This window comes from Mytilus californianus, unplaced genomic scaffold, assembly GCF_021869535.1.
Source record: "Mytilus californianus isolate M0D057914Y unplaced genomic scaffold, xbMytCali1.0.p SCAF_8, whole genome shotgun sequence".
In the NCBI taxonomy this organism is placed as follows: Eukaryota; Metazoa; Mollusca; class Bivalvia; order Mytilida; family Mytilidae; genus Mytilus; species Mytilus californianus.
In genome coordinates, this window is record NW_026262734.1 from 49,360,202 (window position 1) to 49,380,686 (window position 20,485).

Here is a 20,485-nt window from a genome sequence, read left to right on the forward strand (position 1 = left end):
CCAAACCCTACTATTCACAGCACAGATATAAAAAAAATTATGTCCCGTTATCGTATACGTCTATTTAAAAGAAATCAAGTCGTCTTATATACCTATTTATAGACAACACCCCCCGCCTTTTTTTTGTGGTTTTTGTCACATGACTTTGCCTTTATACAACACATCAACTTTTTACAATCTTTCAGTAAAAAGTAAATTAGAGATAATTCTTTATAAAATATTGATGAGGGGCCTGATGGGGGGTCTCATCACGATTCACGAGTTGATTTTTTTGTCAATCACAATTCACAGAAAATAAATTTCCATGATCACGGATCACGAAAATATAAAAAAAAAAAAATCTGTAGAAAAACGGATCACGATAGCGAAAATGCGCCGATCACGAAGAACGAAAATAACCCATCAGGCCCCTCATTGATATAGACCTAAAATATGAAATCAGTCACACAACCGCTCAAATCTAACATAAGACCGTACCCTGACCTATAGTTGCTCACTTCTACGTCATTAATGATTTGGTCTCTGCTGGAGAATTGTTTCATTGGCAATCATACCACATTTTCTAATTTTTATCAAAAGAAAGTAACACTCTAGAGTGAACCCAGTCGTCAACAGGGTAGGTAACTCATTCTTAACTAATATTTTATGACTAATAGAAATGTCACTTCAGTACTTCCATATCTAGCCCTACCGTCGTTCTTTACAGTTATGTCGTCCCGTAGATTATGGCACAATTGACGCAGAAATGATTAGATATTATATTTATTTATTAAAGAAATGTGCATTTATACCCCTAGGGGTTGAACGTAGAATGAGTAAAATATTCTATTTATGTATCAAATAATAGCCCGAGAAGTTACATATATATATATATATATATATATATATAAAGTAGTACGTAGTTTTGTGGTCAAAAACATGATAAATGAAAGCTATGAAGCATCGGGATTTCCAATGATTGGACAAATGTCTAAATATACAGTATAGATTAGTTTGTCGAATTCCAATATCACTACGAATACGGACGAAATAACACGTGATAACATATATGAGAGATAAAGATAAAATTTGATAAGGGTTGTTTATGGACGTCCATCTATTTCATTTTTATTATTATGGGTAGAAAGAAATGAAATGAACCTTTTCGCCTTTTTGACTGTCTTGTCATCAACAATTGTATGTGGTAAGTCTTATATGTACATATAGAATACAGACGGAAATGGCAGTATAGGTTTGGACACAAGTGGTGGGATTTGAAATAAGCGCCATGTTTGTGTATTATGACCCAGTTTGCCCGTTACTAATACCAAAGAAGATTTTTGATTTTTTGAGCGTAATGTAAAAACTTTTAATCATAAAAATATATATAAATTACTCGAATAGAAAATTGTGAAGCTTGTACGACTTAAGCAGTGATACATTCGCCTAAATGAAACCGTTTTAAAATGAATATTTAGGGTAGGCAAACAATGATCAACGATAGTGCCAATTTTCAAAAGTTTCAATCAATTTTTCTTATGGTTTACCAGAAAATCAGATATCGTCCTATTCATCTTTTATTTGGGGCATGTGTTTTGGGGGAATTTTTTATATCAATAAAGTGTTTGGTTCTTGATTCCTTGAACGCATCGTTTGTTTCTTGATTTCTTGAACACATTGTTTGTTTCAGAAGGAAAGATAAAACACATACTTTGTTTCCTCTGAAATTTTATAAATAAAATAAATTCAACATTGAGTTTCAAAAAAAAAAAATAATATGTTATGAAAATAATTGATTGTATTTTTTTGTATTTTAATGGCATAACAATTTTAATTTTGTTCCGAGAGAGAAAAACATGCACCACCCTCCCTCCCCACAAAAATAAATGATCGGTTCTTAGGTTACGAAGACTGTTTATTTCAGTCCTTTCGTATATTAATTTGTTTTCCTTTTTGCACGATATATTCAATGTTTAATGGACGAGGATAAAAAGAACTTACTTTGCGAACGTAAACCTTTTCAGTGAAATAAAGAATTAAAAAATATTCTATCATTGTGATGATTTAGTAAATGAACAAATGCATTGAAAGTAAGTGTCTACAGCGCACTAAATGAAAAGAGGAAGACTGGAATGAATTTGAGAGATACATCTGTTGCACTCAAGTTACGCTTTATATTCATGCTATTTGTAAAAAAGCAATGCAAAAACCGCCAGCATCTTGGACTCGTAAAGTTTGCCGAACATGATTTGGGTATAAGACTCATTATCCTGACCCCTCCCCCTAAGGGAAGTTAGATCGGATGCGTCATGTAAGGAAAGAACCCGGTTATCTTCAAGTTAAACAAGTATTTTACAAGTCCAAAGTTGGCTAGATATTGGTTCCTATTTAACATGCCTCATTTTCTATTGACATGCCTAATTTCCCATCCTTCACCTCGATAAACCCATTTCTAGGAGCCTATCAAATGAAAACGTTTTCTCTCAATAAATGTGAACTTCGGGGAGGATCAGTTGGCAGTGTGTTGTTTATTTGTTATCGTTCTGAATATGCATGGAATATTTGACACTTGCATTGACGTTAAGCAAACACCAATAAATCATTAGCGAGAACCGTGGACTTTCAGCTTTTCTCACAAACTAATCTTAAACAGCTTAAAGGGGCATTAGCTACGAGATATGAAAAAAAAAAGAATATGAATTAGTTTGGTTCAACCATTAATAAAAATGAAATAATGAAATAATAATTCGCTTTTAGCAACCAATTTGGTTCAATTTTGTCAAAATAAGCAAAGAAAAATGATTAAAATAACAAAAACGGAATTATTATAATTACATATTATTTAACTGGTAAACTATTGGAAAAAAAATACAAATTAAATCAAAAAGAAAATAAATTAAAGAAAAACAAACTGAGCCTTAAAGAATCTTTGAGGAGGGTAAAATGCAGAGTTAAGACGCTACAACAAATTTATTATTTTTTAATATATTTTAACGGTATGTTGACGATTCTGAAAGAATAATTAAATGTTTGGGCTTGATGTTTGTGATGTCGTATAACAGAAAAATGATAATGCATATGCAATAGCAATGATGAAATACTAATACAGAGTCAGAAATAAAATAACAAATGTCTTTTATAGAGACTGTGTGATGATAGATACAATCAGAGATAAGATAATGAATACTATCTATAGTTATTATAAGGCTCTATACATTTTTATCAAACTTAAATATAAATAAGGAAACAAAAGCAATAATGATAATAAATGACAACGCGATGAATCAGGTAGTTAGTTTTCTCGTATGAGTTGTTTTACATTGTCATTTCGGGGCCTTTTATATCTTACTATGCGGTATGGGTTTTGCTCATTGTTGAAGGCCGTACGGTGATATATAGCTGTTAATTTCTACGTTACTTGGTCTCTAGTGGAGAGTTGTCTCATTGGCAAACATACTACATCTTCCTTTTTTTTTTTCAAGAAACCATACTTAATCTTATTTAAAAATACAAGCTAACTCTGGAAATTACGACGAAACATAAAGGCACCTTTTATGTGTATTAAATGCAGAAATTACACGTCACATCGAAACAGTTCATAAATGAATATGCGTTTGAGTCCTTAAAATAATTCTAAAGATATGAAAAGATTTACAGACACTGGGTGATTTTCTTTGGAGTTGAGGCGATAACTCACTATTTATTTAAAACTGATGGTCAATGAAATAAAACAAATTGAGGTTTGATATATTCCTCAATGTTTGGCATTGAAAACTATAATAAATTACTACCGGTATGTGGTTTGCGAGGATAGATTAGCAATTGTCCAAAGACTTACAATAACAGGAAGATGAGTATTATCTATTCATGATTCTTTTATAAAATTAGAGATGTGTATGTTATTCTTTTCAGGATAAATGGGGAATGTGTCCATAGGACACAGATGATGCCCTCGCTTGCATATAACGTTATAAAGGGACATAACTCAAAAACGGTAAAAGTGACACTACCCAAATTTGTACTTGATCTTCTGAGTTTTCTGGTAATAAGCATTGTGTACAAGTTTCATAACATTTGGATTAGGCAAACTAAAGTTAGAGAACGGAAACAATGTTGGGGCGTACGTACAGACGTACGGACGGACGGACAGACGGACAAGGATAAAACGTAATGCCCCTCCGCTACGGCGGGGGCATAAACATGTGTAAATGGAAAAGTGAATTCTTTTGTTTTCGGTATGTGAAACAACCCACCTCCCCCTCAAAATAAAATCAGATTAAAAGTTGAAGTAGCTGGTGCACAACTTCATGTCCCACCTAAATATAGAGATATGTTTTCGTTGTCCTAATATGCTTATATACATGTACGAGCACGCGAGTTAAGATAGATCTGAATTTTAATCAGATTGCATGTTGTAATGTTATCTATCGGAAGAGAGAGGCATGGGAGAGAGAGAAATTATATCTTTAACAAGAAAATTATACCCTACATAGAACAGCAGCTTCATTAAGAATCCATATCAGTTTTTCTACACTTGATATTAAAAAATAAGGTAAAATCATGCTTCTTTGTGTATCAATTATCTGATCGTTCATGCCAAACAGACATTTAGGTTCACGATTGCATTTCTTTTTTTAAAGAAAGCAACTTGTTTTTATGTTTATATCGGGTTATGTGACCGTCGGCAGTGTTCGGATGTCATCTCGATAGTTAATTAGATGGCGTCTACACTAAAATACACACGGAATTCTGATAAATATTAAAATACTAAATATTTAGTACATGCACTGTTAACTGTTTATTTCAGACTTATTGTAATTTGGATATGATTTTAGTATGTTATAAATCAAATTTGAGAATTTGAGTCAAATCGTTGAACATGATTTTGACAGCTAATACCCCTTTAAAGATGCACAGATCTACAGCATACAACTTTATTTTTCATGGGGTAAATTTGTTTGTTGATATTTTTTCTTATACAGTAAGCTCTATGGGTACTAGACCAGAAATTGTTGATGACATTTTACCAGAGGTGAAGCAACAAGGTCAGATTGGGTATCTCAACTGCTCGGTAATAAACTTGGATCCATCATCAGCGGAAGTAAGTATTTATTTATTTATTTATTTATTTATTTATTTATTCATTTATGAATCACTTATTAAAATGAATACCGTTTTATTCGGACATTTATTATTAGATGATGAGTTGATTTGACCAGTTACTGTGACTTGACTGTAAGTGTTGCTCTCCACCTATTGCAACTTATTCAAAATTCTGACCAAATTGCAATTTGTTTTATAAAACCAAACTGTTCAACATTTCAGAAATTTGAACAAAATGCTTTATTTAATCACCTTGCACTTTCACGACTTGACTGTGGTTTTCTACAGCATTTTGTTCAAATTTCTGACCAGTTGAACAGTTTGGTTTTATAAAACAAATTGCAATTTGGTCAGAATTTTGAATAAGTTGCAATAGGTGGAGAGCAACACTTACAGTCAAGTCACAGTAACATGTCGATAAACTGTTGAGCAAACATGTGTTTAATATATAAAAAAAAGAATGGTAAGCGTGTCCTTAAGAAATATAAAAATTTTAATTTCTTTTTCATTATTGTATAAAACAGTTCGTGATAGTGTTATTACAAAATGTATCTCTATGTATTGCAGCTACAATGGGTTAAACGAACAACACCATCAGGAACACCATTACTTATATCATCGAATGAAAATATCCATATTAATGATGTAGTTGAAGGTCATCCGAAATATTATATCAGAAAATCAGCTTATAATAATAGGGAATTGTACCAACTTATTATACGGGCATTAACTGAAACTGATGCCGGCTACTATTCGTGTATGATCAGACTCTCCAATCAGAACTATTTACAATGGCCGAAAAAGCTTGGTCTTCTAACTGTCCAGAGTAAGTAAATAAACAATTGATTGCACATGCTGGTATTTCAAACACTTTTTTCAACTAAATTCTGAAAAAAATGTCACTTTTGTTTGTTTTGTTGTTGTTGTTGTTCGTATTTTGGGGTGAGGTAGCCTAAGGGGAGGAGATATTCATGATTTCTTTTTAAAATATTACGAATTTGGCTGGTCCAAATGGCAGACCAGTATAACAAAGTATGATATATTTAGATATTGTTATCCTACATGCGTCAGCTGTGTGCCTGCATACCTAAGTGGTGTAGGCTGAACGCTTAATTTTCAACGAAATGTATGCATTTTCCAAGTAAAAACAAACATAAAAAAATATCACGTTTTAGCATATTACAGGAATACAAACGTGAAAAAAATCCAAAAAATTGGTAAAACTCTCCAATATAGAAGTAAATGACAAATTTACTAAAATATTGAACAATTATTAACAGGACAAACTAATTTTAGTTGATGACAACAACAAAACAATTCTAAACAAAGACTTTTAAAGGCGAATCATTGCAACAAGAAAGGTGCAAGTAAAATCGAAAAAGAATGAGCAATGTTGCGCATGGGTTTATAATTTTAAACCTTCGTTCAGCCGTTGTATATACTCAAAGAGAAATAGTGGTTGACAAAACAGAAATAAACAAAAAGGTATGCATTAATAAATATTTTCAAATATGTTTTAGTTGCACCAACAGTAAAATTAGACAGTGCATCAAATATTGTTGTTCAGGAAGGATCTAACATAACACTGAAATGTGAAGCAAACGGTATTCCAACTCCAAATATAACATGGAAACGAGGCGACGGTCTTCCATTACCAGGAGGAGGATTTCAACATTGGGTAAGGCGTGGTTTTAATATTTCTTTTCTAACATAACAGATCTTATACTCTTTTGACAAAATTTCGGACAACATGACGGGTGTTAATTTTTGAAGCAGATACTGCTTACACTTCAAGAGCACATGATTTCACACATATATACATTTAGATGTGGTATGATTGCCAGTGAGACAACTATCCAACAGAGTCCATAATGACGTGAATTTAAGCATCTATAGGTCACCGGACGGCCTCCTACAATGAGAAAGACCCAAACTGTATAGTCGGCTATAAAAGACCTATACATGACAAAATGTGAAATAATGAAAAAATCAACGTCCTGATTTATGACAAAACTATAAACGAAAAACAAACATAACAGATAGCAACCAACGACAACCACAGGCACCTAACTTGGGACAGGCACATATAGAATGTGGCGAGATCAAACATGCGTGTGAGTAAGTTCAAATTCTATGATAAATAATAGATATCTCGCGTTCTCCCAGACTAAAGTATCAACCAGTACACTTCCAACGGATTTAGTGTAAAATTAAATGCGTAATAAAAAGTCTGAGAAAAGCAGTACCTGTAGCAATGCCAAAATACAAGTACCTAGTATTTTAAAGGTGTTTGGCTTCAGTTTTCTGCATGTGTTGTATGGGAGAGAGAGATTTCTTGATTGTTAAACATAGAGAATCATCATATTATGAGTCTACTTTTTTTCTTAAACAGGGCGGAGTTTATCAAATCTACAATATAAATGCAGTAAACCGTGGACAGTTTTTATGTATAGCTGACAATAATGTGAAGCCACCAGCAGATTACGCTGTTCAGATAGAGGTTACGTTTTCACCATATTGTGAGGCTCAGTTGGATTCTGTAGGCCAAGTTCAGAATAGGAGATTTAGTGCCAAATTAGACTGCATTGTAGCAGGTAAGGGTATGATTTAAAATATTGTTCAAAACGCTTCCAGGAATACATTTGTTTGAATGAAAGCAGTAAGCGAGGCTTGTCGAGTCTTTATATTTTATTTTAATACGAAGAAAAAGCAATTCAATTTTTCCGACAGCGAAAAGTAAAATAACAAAAATGCCAAACTCCAAGGAAAATTCAAAACGGAAGATCCCTTATGTTGTTTAAACCAGCAGTTAATTAAGAGATATATTTGATGTCGTCTTTGGTTCTACTGTGTTCTATTAGTTACATAGTTTGCTAGTGGCCTAATACGATATATATGGGGTCAGTAAATTCCAAATGGGGTGAGAGCGAAGCTCGAACCCCCATATGGAATTTACTGACCCCATATATATCGTATTAGGTCACTAGCACACTGTGTAACGAATTTATTATACCGACTATCTTAACATGTGGTATTTAGGTTAGTGGCCTATCAAAGTGATCAAGTCTTCAATACCGTTAATTTTAAGAACCTACTTCCATTGGTTTTTACAAAAACAAATGCCAACAATAACAACTTGTTAGCTTTAAATATGATTTATGAATTTATTTCAATTGTTCATCATCAATTTCCTCGTCTATTGAAACCTTTCAGATTATTCATCAACACTGTGTTGTTTTTATAAAGGGACGTACGTAACACCACTACTAACCGTGTATTGAAATAAGCCCCGCCTACTAACCCCATATGAAATATACACGGTATCCACGCGTTTGCTTTTAACCAATCATATTCCTAGAAATGTATAGGAGGTAAGATAATGTCATGTATCCACTATCTTTCAACTGATATGACCAGCTTTGCCATGTTCCTATCTATAATGAGGCATCTGTATATGACTTTTAAATCACACAAGATGATTCTTATAAAATAAAATGTGGTATGATTGTCAGTGAGACATCTATAGACAAGAGTCCAACTGCCGTAGATTAAAGCAATTATAAGTCACTGTACGACCTTCAACAATAAAGACAAAAAAAAACATACCATAAAGTCGGCTTTAAAATATCCCGACATAACAAAATGTGAAAATTTAAAAACACGGCCTGATTTATGACAAAACTGTAAACGAAAAACAAATAGGACAGACAGCAACCAAACAAAACCACTGAGACTTGGGACACGCACATGTAGAACGTGGCGAGGTCAAACATGTTTGTGAGCCCTCAACCGTCCGTGAACCTGGGACAGTGGTGTAACAGACTTAAGAACAAACTTGAAAAATCAGTTGAAAATGTTCTCCCAGACTAAGCAAACATCTAACGAATTTAGTGTAAAGACATGTGTAGCTGCGTTTGAGATGTCATCGCACCCGATCTCAAAACATGCGATTATGATCATTAAATATTCCTGTTTGTTTATACGGAATCGCGTAATATTTTAAATGCCATTTGTATTCTCTATTTTGAAATTGCTATGCTGCTTTTATTTTGAGAGAAATTGACAACTATTCGAAGCGAAATATGACACGAGGATAAACTGCGAAATACCATACGAACATTTTGCAGCCCGTGGACTTTATTCAATTATAGTGTTTGAATATTGCATATGATTATTTGTAAATGTTTTATATAAAACAGTTCGTTGTAGTTATAATATATTTAATAGAAAAGATTAATTACGATATGATCCGAAAATTGTACGTTCTAAAGATATTATTTTTCGTTTTGTCTAACAAAATACTTTACGAATTTGTTATCATTCGTAGATTCTTGTGAACGAAATAATTTCATTTCGACATAACGAAAGTGGCATGTGACTTTACCATCCTTTTATTCAGATTTATTATTGAAGCTTGAAATACGTTTATATACACAATTCTTACTTCAAGTTTTGAAATGAAACAATCGCTATATTTGGTTGTCATTTATACCTTTTTAAGATGCAACAATTTAGTTCAAATCAAATTTTAACGAGATGACCACAATTTCCCTCTTTGAACCCCATTTTTCTATAAAAAAGCACAATGACCTATGTTTTAATTTGTTAATTTTCAAAGATTTCAAACAGCACATCCATTCATCCAATTCTCTTTTGTGTTTTTATTTTACTCATGTTGATTTTTAGACTACAATCTCAATCATATGACTATCCCAACAAAGTCATGACTAAATTTTAATAGTCCAAAAATGCATGAGTTTACCAGAGGCCGGCTCAAAAGAAAGATATTCCGTACGTAGATAAAACTATGAATACAACTATTTAACGTTTATTACAGCAAACCCTAGAGCGGAAGTAATTTGGTATAAAGTAAATCCAGCTACAGGTTCTCTCGACCAAATTCAAGATAATGATAAATATGATCTGAATCAACAAGATGACCAGAGATTAAAAGCTGACGAGAAGTGGTACTCACTTACAATAAAAACTGTTCAGGGTAGTGACTTTGGAAAGTTTTTTTGTCATGCGCAGAACCGGTTTGGTAAAGGGAACGCTTCATTTGTACTTTTCGGTGAGTAGACAATATACTGATGAGAACATAACCCGAAAATTGTGTACACATATTATAGAGTGATCTTGTGTTTTAGTATTTATTTTACATTTGTACAGATTCGTTGATTTGATTGATTGATTTGATTGATTGATTTTTTAAAATTTTAACGCCGCTTTTAGAACTATTTGCTATTTCGTGGCGGCCAGGAAGCAAGAAAACTGGCAATCCTAGTGAATTAAGATTGAACCCACTTGCCACCTGCGGGGCTCGGACTCACAACCTCAGTGTTGACAGGCTAGCGGTACACGAATCTAAGTAAAATATAAATCTCTGATTTCGTAATGCTTTATGAATTTTAATCATATTGATCCATATTGGTGGTACAGTAGTTGAACTACTTAGACCATTCGGCCACCGAGCTCCCAGATTCATTGAAACGAAGATATTCTGTGAAACGTTACACTCTATCATACCAGGCTTCATGTTGTGACCTCGCTGACCTTTACAATTTAACGCTTGCACGAAAATGTAATTTGGTTATTCTGCCAGAATTATTAAAACATTTGCTATGTTAACTGATAACTGGGACAGGCACATAAAGAATGTGGTGGGGTTAAACATGTATGTGATCGCTCAACCCTCCCCTAACCTCGGACAGTGGATCCAACAGCACAACATAAGAACAAACTATAAAAAGCAGCTGAAAAAGGCTTATAACTCATCAGATCGATACAAAGAAAAACATCAAACAAAAAGACAGACAGGATGTGGCAGGATATATATCCATCCCTCATCCCTAACAACAAAAAATACACTAAGTACAGATCTGAGAGTACTCGCAGTTACTGACAGCTAGTTCAAAGCCAATAACAACTAATAAAAAAAATCTTGTATCTAAGACTAAAATATCAATCAGTACACATCCAACATCCAATGGATTTAGTGTAAAGACGTTATTAACAGTCAGAGATAAAAATGACCTTGTGCAATGCCAAAATATATGTATCGACAGATTGTAGTACCGTGAAAGTACATATGTGTAATATTTAGTATGGTTTTAATTTACTGATAACAAAATCAATATTTATACCAATAAAACAATATTCAAAGATTTAATTACAGTGTTGAATTGGTAACCTTTTAGAATAAGTTTATTTGAAGGATTGATAAGTTTACCCGGATCGTATCTAAATTTCCGGGCTCGGTTAACAACATTACCGTAAAATTTAGGATGTGCTATTCCGTTTGAAATAAGTTTTCTACAGGTACAGCTAAACTTGCAAACCAAATCTTTGTATCTATGGAAGAATTTAGTAACGGTTTTAAGTAATTTGTGGTAACGAAATCCCTGACTTAATAATTTACTAGTAATACATAGATTACGCTCATTGAAATCCAAAACGTCACTACAGACACGGGCATAGCGAACGAGTTGGGATATAAAATCACCGTAAGACGGTGCCAAAGGAACATCACCTTTTGTCGTAAATTTTTGTGAAGAGTTTCTGGTGTACTTCATTTTGATAAAAACCGGGCATTGAACAAACGTCCATACAAGTGGGAGTATTGAGAGATGTAACATGTAACTGTCTTTGAGTGAGCTCTTTTATAACATCTAGTAACATAAACGTTTAATTATCTTAAACATAAATGAAGTTTCATTTTGGAAACATGGCTAATGATCGCTTTAGTTCGATGTAGGCTTTAATGTGCCTAAAAAAAAATTCTAATTGTCACCTTCAGATCTTTCCTTTCACACAAAAAATAGTATTCATAAATTCACGTTTTCAATCATGTCATTAAGTAAGTCTGCACTTAGTTTATCATTATGACAAAGAATTCCCACGTCAATGCGTTTCTTACAATATTTCTATGTGTTAAGGATGTTCGCTCCTCTGTTTCAAAATAACAAGGTTTTTGAAAAGCCTGTTATAAATTGATAGTATATAAATAACTGAACTTAAAAAGTAGAAAAAAATGACAAGTCCGTGTCTTTGTTTTGAGATATAATCAATAGAAAATTTGGCGGGAAAAAATTCTCTTGATTTTTTCATAAATTTAACATTGGCATCTGAATTCTTTCAAAAACTATTAAAAATAACAAGGATTTTATATGATTCAAAAGTGGCTTTTAAAACTAAATGTTATAAAATTATGCAAAGAAAAGAAGGGGTTAGCGGGAAATTTTTTTTATTGGCACAGCATGGATAAAACTAAAGGATTCCGAATATCTGACAAAAATTCAAAAACAATAGTAGAGAACATCCTTAACAATAAAGACTGAGATAAATAAGTAACATTCTCTCCATTTATAAATGTTAAATGTGTTTTGTTCATAATTTTTTAAAATTTATTTCAGAAACAATGGAATGTCAAGGACCAAACTGTCCGTCTATTGGCGGGAATGGAGCACAAAATGTACACATTTCTGTTTTAACTTTTACACTTACAATCATAGCCAGTTATTTTTTTATATTATTGGAAATAAGATGAATGAAGGGTTTTCTCTTGTACAAAACAATATGTCTCTGTTTTATAAATGCATGTAACTTTTCATTTTTGATTTATATTTATATACTTGTATATAATACACGAAGGATCACTTCTCCTTTGGTATTGTTTGGTTTAATTGAAAGCATTTAACTACCAAACTAAATTGATAATATCCATCTTTATGTTGATGCACATGAATTGATTGTAGTTGTGTAATGCAACTTTCAGCACTATTGGCTTAGGATACCGGAGTGCCCGGAAAGAAACATTGACCATCGGCAGGAAAACTGGCATTCCAGGTCAATTAAGATTGGAATCGAATGCACCTGCCACGTGCTGGGTTCGAACTCAAAACCTCAGTGTTGACAGGCTAGTGATATAGTAGACGAATTACTTAGTTTACTAGACCACCGCGTCCCCTGATGTGCATGTACTGAAATTTGGGAATCACAATACAAATAGAGCGATATATATGTAGTAGACAATAACCCGTTAATAGAAGTTTCAAACTGAACCACAGTAGATCTCTAGATGACTAACTCTTAGATATCTTTTCTTTATATATTTGTTTTTATATATACTCAAATGACTACGAAACATCCGGTTATGTCTAGGGGTTGACATTACTACTACATTGTATGCATAATACTATATAATACTTGGAAGAACGCTTTATTAGTGAGATTTTGAAATGCTTCATCTCTGCTGTGTAGTTTGTTTCTTTATTGTACATGTTGTATATATATATATATATAAATACTGGCTGTATGTTATACATAATACATGTAATATTTTAAAGTGTTTTTCTTTTGTTGACATTTTAATGTAATTGATTTTTATTAAATGAATTTTAATGTCAACATGCTGTTATCTATGCGCTTTATTGTTAATGGAAGAAAATACTGAATCACATTGGATGTAGAATGTTTTAACTTTTTGGTACTAGTATTTTTTTAATTGTTTTCAGAAATATAGGTGTGAAAAAGCTCATTTCTTTTCCGGAAATGAGTACCAAATTTGATACACTGTTTAGATCATTAGAAAAAAATAAAATATTGATCAGGGACAAAACAATAATTATATTAGTTGTGTGAAATCACTTTGAGCTTGAGGTAGAAAATTATACTTCCGAAATGATCGCCCCTAATTGGCCGATGATAGAGGAACATTGTGAGAACATTGTATTTAAAAGAAAGACAATCAATGAGTCATTATAAATCAAATGTTAAAAAACAAATAGCAGTTGTAATCTTCCTGTCTTTTTATATAAAATGTTTCTATCTGAATGGGTTTTTTTGTGTGTGAATTTTACTATAGTTTTGCAAAAGGAGATGGTTTGGAGTAGATTTCCTAAATGTTTTAAGCTGTAAATAAATCTTTGAATGCATGTTTGAAGGATGACAATACTGAGGAGACGTTTGGACAGTTAATGATGAAGGGATGCCATAGTAAAGTGTCAGCAATGCAAAACAATCAAAATTAATCACTATCATTTTTTGGAACATGTTAACAAACGAATAATATTTATGTATTTATAGTTTAATATCAGTAGAAGTTATATGGTACATGCAAAGTTCTTTTCATTTTAATCTTAATTCATTGTATTGATCAATGGCAACATAACACGCATACTTGTTCAAAATAAAAATATATATTTCAACTATTTTCTTTTAAATCATCTAAAAATCCAGATGTAGATTTTAAGATGACGTTATACAATATCAAATGATGTATGCACTCCTTCATTCCCATATTCTAATAAAAATGTCATATAAAGCTGGGACTATTATACTAACTATAGTATAATAGTCCCAGTATAAAGGTATAAGAAATGTTAGTCTTACTTTGCTATTATAGTATTGTAAAATATGGAATTGAAAAATGTATAACTCATAAACATCTTGAAAATATCTGTACGGAATATTTTTGTAAGCAATTGTTCGCTGACTGGGTTTTTCATTTTCATCATCTCCAGTTTATTTCAACAAATGGCAGTACAGTTGTAAGAGTCAGCACACAAAATCAAGTTTCTTGTCGCACAACTCAGTATTCAACTTAACTGGGGGATATTTGAAAAATCCAAGCTGCCACGGGGGATTGGGCTTTACTTACATGCAGTCGATGGCAGCTGCGCATAGTTTTTCTCTGATGTGCTATTGTATTTCAATTATTTATTATTTTCAGTATTGTTTTTACCAAACTGAATTATCATAAAAAATAAATACGTCAAAACAATTAATTAATTTGGAACACGAGAGTTTTCATCTACTTCAGTGACTTTACCCGGAGTTTTAAAAAAAGGCGGACCATCTGTAACAAGGGAAGTCATGATCATCTAAATTCGACGAGGTTTCCTTCCGACTCGAACATGTGTTCCAATTTGTTGATTTACACCTATATATGAACCGAATTGACAAAAATTCCTATAAACATTCATACAAATTAGAAAAAGTTAGTTTCAATGAAGCAGTCATTTAACACAAAACAGTGTTATACTAGGACTGATTGATTTGTGTTTAGCACCACTTTCAGCACACTTGTGCTATTTCGTCTTGGTCAGCTTTTATTATATTGCCTAACAAGATTTTGTGAGGTAGACGAAATTGACATGAAAACGAACGTATTGAAATTTCATGTCCAAAAAAAAAACAGATCGGACATATTTTAACTTTATATACTGACTACTTTTGTTTGGGATTAATCGTAAATATAACATTATGATGAGACTGAAAAAATGTTTTTTTTTGTTAAGATAAACAATAGTTTTACCTGGCGTAGCGGTGCGTAAAATGTATTTCGGTATTTCTCTTCGAAAAATGACTTGTTTAATGGAATAAAAGGTCTGATTTGTAAAATTTCTTTTTTTTCTCGGGAATGGGCTATTAAAAAATCATTTATCTACTCTATATGTGGAAAATTTTGTGAAATATAAGAAATGGCAATTCTTACCTTTCATACCTTTAGATAAAAAATAATATGCACTCATCCAGTGTCCAGTTTGAAGGTCACTTAAGTTAATGTACACGTGTGTGTACATGTAAAAAGAAAAGCAATTATAATTCAGTTTTTAACACGTTTAAGAAAAAAAAATTTCAATACATTTAGTTGTACATTTTCAGCTTAATAAATTTTAAAAAAAATAAATAAATAAGGCACCGACTGTTCATATTTTTTTATTACAATCATGCACGTTCTGATTTAATCAATAACGCATGTATGAAAAAATTAAACAGTTTGAAGGTAAACTAATAATAACTTACTACAATCAAATTGCTTAAGATTCAATAACAATGACCGGTCCACACCACAATAAGTAATAGGGATAAACTGGGTAGGGAGAAAATGCCAGATATTTTAAGTTCATTTTTTTTAATAACGAATAAAAATTTGTCACACCAAAAGTTTTGCTATAGTTTCAAAAACTTGTTGTTCTGTATTGGTATAGTTTTCGGATCTTTCGTTTGCGTATTTAAGGCAATAGAAAGTTTGGGCTTCAAAAGTCTACATAATGAATGACTTTATACCGAAAATTCGCCCTTTTAAAACATTTAATGTTTCACAAATTATACATGAGTAAAAAGTAACCTAATTTCATAAAACACTGTATTTTTTTTTATTCTGATTGGTATAGTGGTATTGTAATAAAGTGCGTTGAAATGAACCGTGGTATTGCACACATCGAATTCACTCACAAAATGTTATCACACACTATAGTGGAGGAAGCCGGAGTGCCCTGAGAGAACCACCGACCTTCGGTAGGAAAACTGACAAACCTAGTCAATTAAGATTGGAGTTGAGTGCACCTGTCACGAAGAGATTCGACATGACAACCTCGGTGTTGACTTGCTAGTGAAACAGTAGTTCGACTACTTAAACCTCTCGGCCAGCAAGACCCCTGTTATACCAGAATGTCAAAAAAAATTTTTTTTTTTCAATAATAAGGAATTATTTAAAAGCATTAATGCTGCTTCCATATTTTTGCCCTTTGACAAATCGGGTTATTTTTAAATCTTGTGAAATACTTAACGTTGAAGGTTTCGCTTGTCTGTAAAGGTTACTTACACAATTTTGTCAATATAATGGAACTATAAACAAAAGTCATACAAGTGGGACGTCTAACTAGCTATAAAACCAGGTTTAACCGACCATTTCTTCGGAAAATGTCTGTACCAAGTTAGGATTATGGCAGTTGTTTTTCACTTGTTCGTTGATTGATTGCGTTTGGATTTTTCAGTTTTTATAAACTTCCACTTTTTGAATTGCATTGGAGTATTTTTGTTATACTTTTTTACAGCAAGAAGATACGATTGCAGCGTAACAGCAAAGCAAACTAGAAAAAAAGATATACCGGTATATCAAATATGGTTGTGAACTCTGTATTGTAGTGGTCACAGTGATATATTAGTTAAATAGAGTGATAATCCGCTAAGACGGAATGGAACAATAAAAAGTTGGGTTTAAGTCGATCTGCTTACGTAATCAAGACGTCATTTATGAAGCTACCTATGAATGAAAGAGGATGCGGGCTAAACGTCAATGACTAGTCAATTCAACGAATCACAAATCCTTAAAAATTATCGATTAATAATATTATCTCGTACCTGTTTTCTCCGATGCACACATGTATCATTATTGAAACCTAGCAAATAATTCCGCTCACACAGGTGCTAGAAGCCGTCTTGACCTATAGTTGTTAACATCCTCGTCCTATTGTTTCTGATGGAAAGATGTCTTTGTTGGCACAAGGCTTCCCACTGGTATTTATCTAAATAGGTTACAACTTCCTCAGGCAATTTTGGCCTCAACCGGCTATTTTGGTGGGTGTCTTTTTGGTCTTCTATTGCTGCTCATTTGTGTAAATAGATTTGTCTTCCAAAACCTTTTGTCGCGAGCGTTCAGTTTGAACCCAGAAACACATTTCATGCACGTTTTATCCATATCATTTCCTATACTAGAAATACCCTTTTACTATACGCTGATTTCTCACGTCAATTAAACGTTTTATGGGCTAACTGGATCACTGTATCTTTGAACTGATAAAGTAATTGTGACTGCATGACATTTTTCAAACACCGGTCTTTATTCTGATATACAGTATCTAACCCTGCATAATGAAATATATTAATTTTATCATTTAAAAACAGTTATCGAAGCAGTCATAAGGAAGTTATCCCCATTAGAATATTCATCCCTTAGCTCAAAAACATTGGATACCCACGTCCAGAGAATAATCTGTATGCATTCAGAATATTTGCCTAGCATGAATTACGGATCTTGTGTTATTAAGATTTGAAGTTACAAAATTTAAGAAATTAAATTAGGGGACTCAGTTTATATCTCCCGCATGCAAATATTTGATTCCTTGACCGGCTTTGGCTATACCGTTTTTTTGTTGTTTTTATTTTTGGTTTATAAGTGCTTCATTTTTAAATAAATTTCCTTTTCACAAAAAATTCTTATCTCGTAATTACGCAATTACGAGAAAACTATCGCGTAATTACGAGATAATCATTGATTTATCTCGTAATTACGAGATAATTATCGCGTAATTACGAGATAAGATTTTTATCTCGTTATAACGAGATAATTATAGCGTAATTACGAGATAATCATTGTTTTATCTCGTAATTACGAGATAATTATCGCGTAATTACGAGAAAACTATCGCGTAATTACGAGATAAGAAGTTTTTTATCTCGTAATTACGAGATAACTATCGTGTTATTACGAGATAATTATCGCGTAATTACGAGAAAACTATCGCGTAATTACGATAAAAGAAGTTTTTTATCTCGTAATTACGAGATAATTACGAGAAAACTATCTCGTAATTACGAGATAAAAATTCATTTGGCCAAGTAGATTAAGAGGAGAGAGATTTTTGTAAAAGATTAAAAAAATTTACTTAATTGCAGAAATGTCTTTAAAGGGCAATAAATCCTTAAGGGGTCAATTGACAATTTTGGTCATTTGACTTATTTGTAGATCTTACTTGGCTAAACATTTTTGCTCCTACAGTTTATATCTTTCTATTATAATATTCAAGAAAATAACCAAAAACTGAAAAATAATCATTAAAATTATCAATTCAGGGGCACCATCCCAACAACGGGATGTCTGATTCGTCTGAAAATTTTTACCTTGTCATATTTGCTCTAAATGCTTTAGTTTCAGAGATACTACATTGTACTTAATTGTCATTTGAAACGCCTCCGAAAAAAGTTGGGCTATACACGAGTGAAGCTTACCTAGGATTAAACATTTGGCTAAACGTGTCTTTGCCATTCCGCCGCAACGGTATCGTCGGAGCAAATATTTTCGTCTGCAGGACTGTAAGTTTCAAAGTTGCGAACCTGACTCTCCCCAGAAGCAGTTATCAAGATAATATGTCTGTATTATAACTCATTCGTTGCACCCTGTGGTGACCCTCAGTGAATGGTTGAACGTATCAGTGACTTCTACTCATCACACTTTTGTTGATCATTAAATGTGTTCTCTTTACGATTACGTATAGGTAGATAATACTTGGTCATGTTTTTTGAATATTTACAGCCCGAGGCGTAGCCGAGGGTTTTAAATGTTCATAAAACATGACCAAGTATTGTCTGACCAATTTAGAACATATTCACACCTTCGAGTGACATAACAAAATTAGCCTCTCATTGTAATAATCAAACTTTGATATAAGCTCACTTTAAGTGTTAACATGTTTAGTAAAAGGGATGTAAATTATTTATTGGCCATTTCAACAGATTGAATGAAAGAGCAATGAGATAGTTTTGTGATAACAAAAAAGGATAAATTATTCAAAAATGGAGATTTCCTTGCTTCAGGTACAATTTAATCTGACAATTCTAAAATTCCTTCATTTTAAAAAAGCACAAAATGTTATATTAATCAGCTTTTCTCAAATTGTACAAAACTTCATAAATAAATTTTAATTTACAATCGTTTCAACATCACATGCTTGTTTTTTTATTGATGAATGTATTTTTTTTTCAAAAACTTTCTTTATTTTTTTTATCAACAGTCATTGTTTCTTAAAACATTGAGTTTGAGGTTTGATATAAAAATTTTATTAAATATTTCATGTATTTTACCAACACCTTTGTCCCCTTTTCAATTTTTTTTGAGGGGGGGGGGAGTCTAAATACATACCATTAAATAACATTTACAATGTTGAAATCTCAACTTAAAATACTTTTTTAGTTCTATTCTCCTGATTTAATTTATAATACCGGGTAATTAAACAAACGACAGTACTCATGATTTTTTTTTCTCTTATCCCTTGGACATTGCCTTGGGGAGTTGTACACTTCGATTTTTTAAGACTTCTCTTTCATAATTAATCTGCAATGAATGTGTAGCATGTTATAGTGCATGGAAAGCCATGTACTATGAAAAATAGAAGGGAAATTACTGATTTTCCATTGGACGAGAATGGGTGAGTATGTTCTAAATTATTATTATACTGATATGTTTATTTGATCTGGTTTGACCTTGTAATCATTAATATATTGATCATTAATATATTAAATAGGTGTTTATGGAATTATTAATTAGATTATTAACTGTTTACTTAAGTAGTGCAAGTAAAAATTAGCTATTAGTTATGGTATATAGTTCCTGGGATTATTACTGATCTGGTACCAGATAATAAAGTAGAGGGTTTTCCGTCCATTAAACAACGACCCTCAAAGTGTGAAATGCATATAATTGTGTTCCCATTTGGAAGACATTTTCCCGAGCGAGTGCTCAATTAGTAATTCGTCACCGAGTTGACATCCCTAGATTATATATATTCTCTTAAATTACTATTTCTCATCCTTCTAACATCGTTTTAGTATGTTTCTATTC

At 32.4% G+C, this 20,485-nt stretch overlaps 1 protein-coding gene across 1 annotated transcript; it reads left to right on the forward strand.

The window, feature by feature from the left end:
* The first annotated feature begins 1,106 nt into the window (after positions 1 to 1,106).
* On the forward strand, positions 1,107 to 14,288 carry LOC127711305 (lachesin-like). Its single transcript, XM_052217300.1, has 7 exons — positions 1,107 to 1,183; positions 4,962 to 5,080; positions 5,650 to 5,908; positions 6,603 to 6,760; positions 7,475 to 7,676; positions 9,920 to 10,153; positions 12,495 to 14,288. The coding sequence occupies exons 1-7, from the start codon at positions 1,135 to 1,137 to the stop codon at positions 12,626 to 12,628; spliced, it is 1,155 nt and encodes a 384-aa protein (XP_052073260.1). The 5' UTR covers positions 1,107 to 1,134; the 3' UTR covers positions 12,629 to 14,288.
* The last annotated feature ends 6,197 nt before the right edge of the window (positions 14,289 to 20,485 follow it).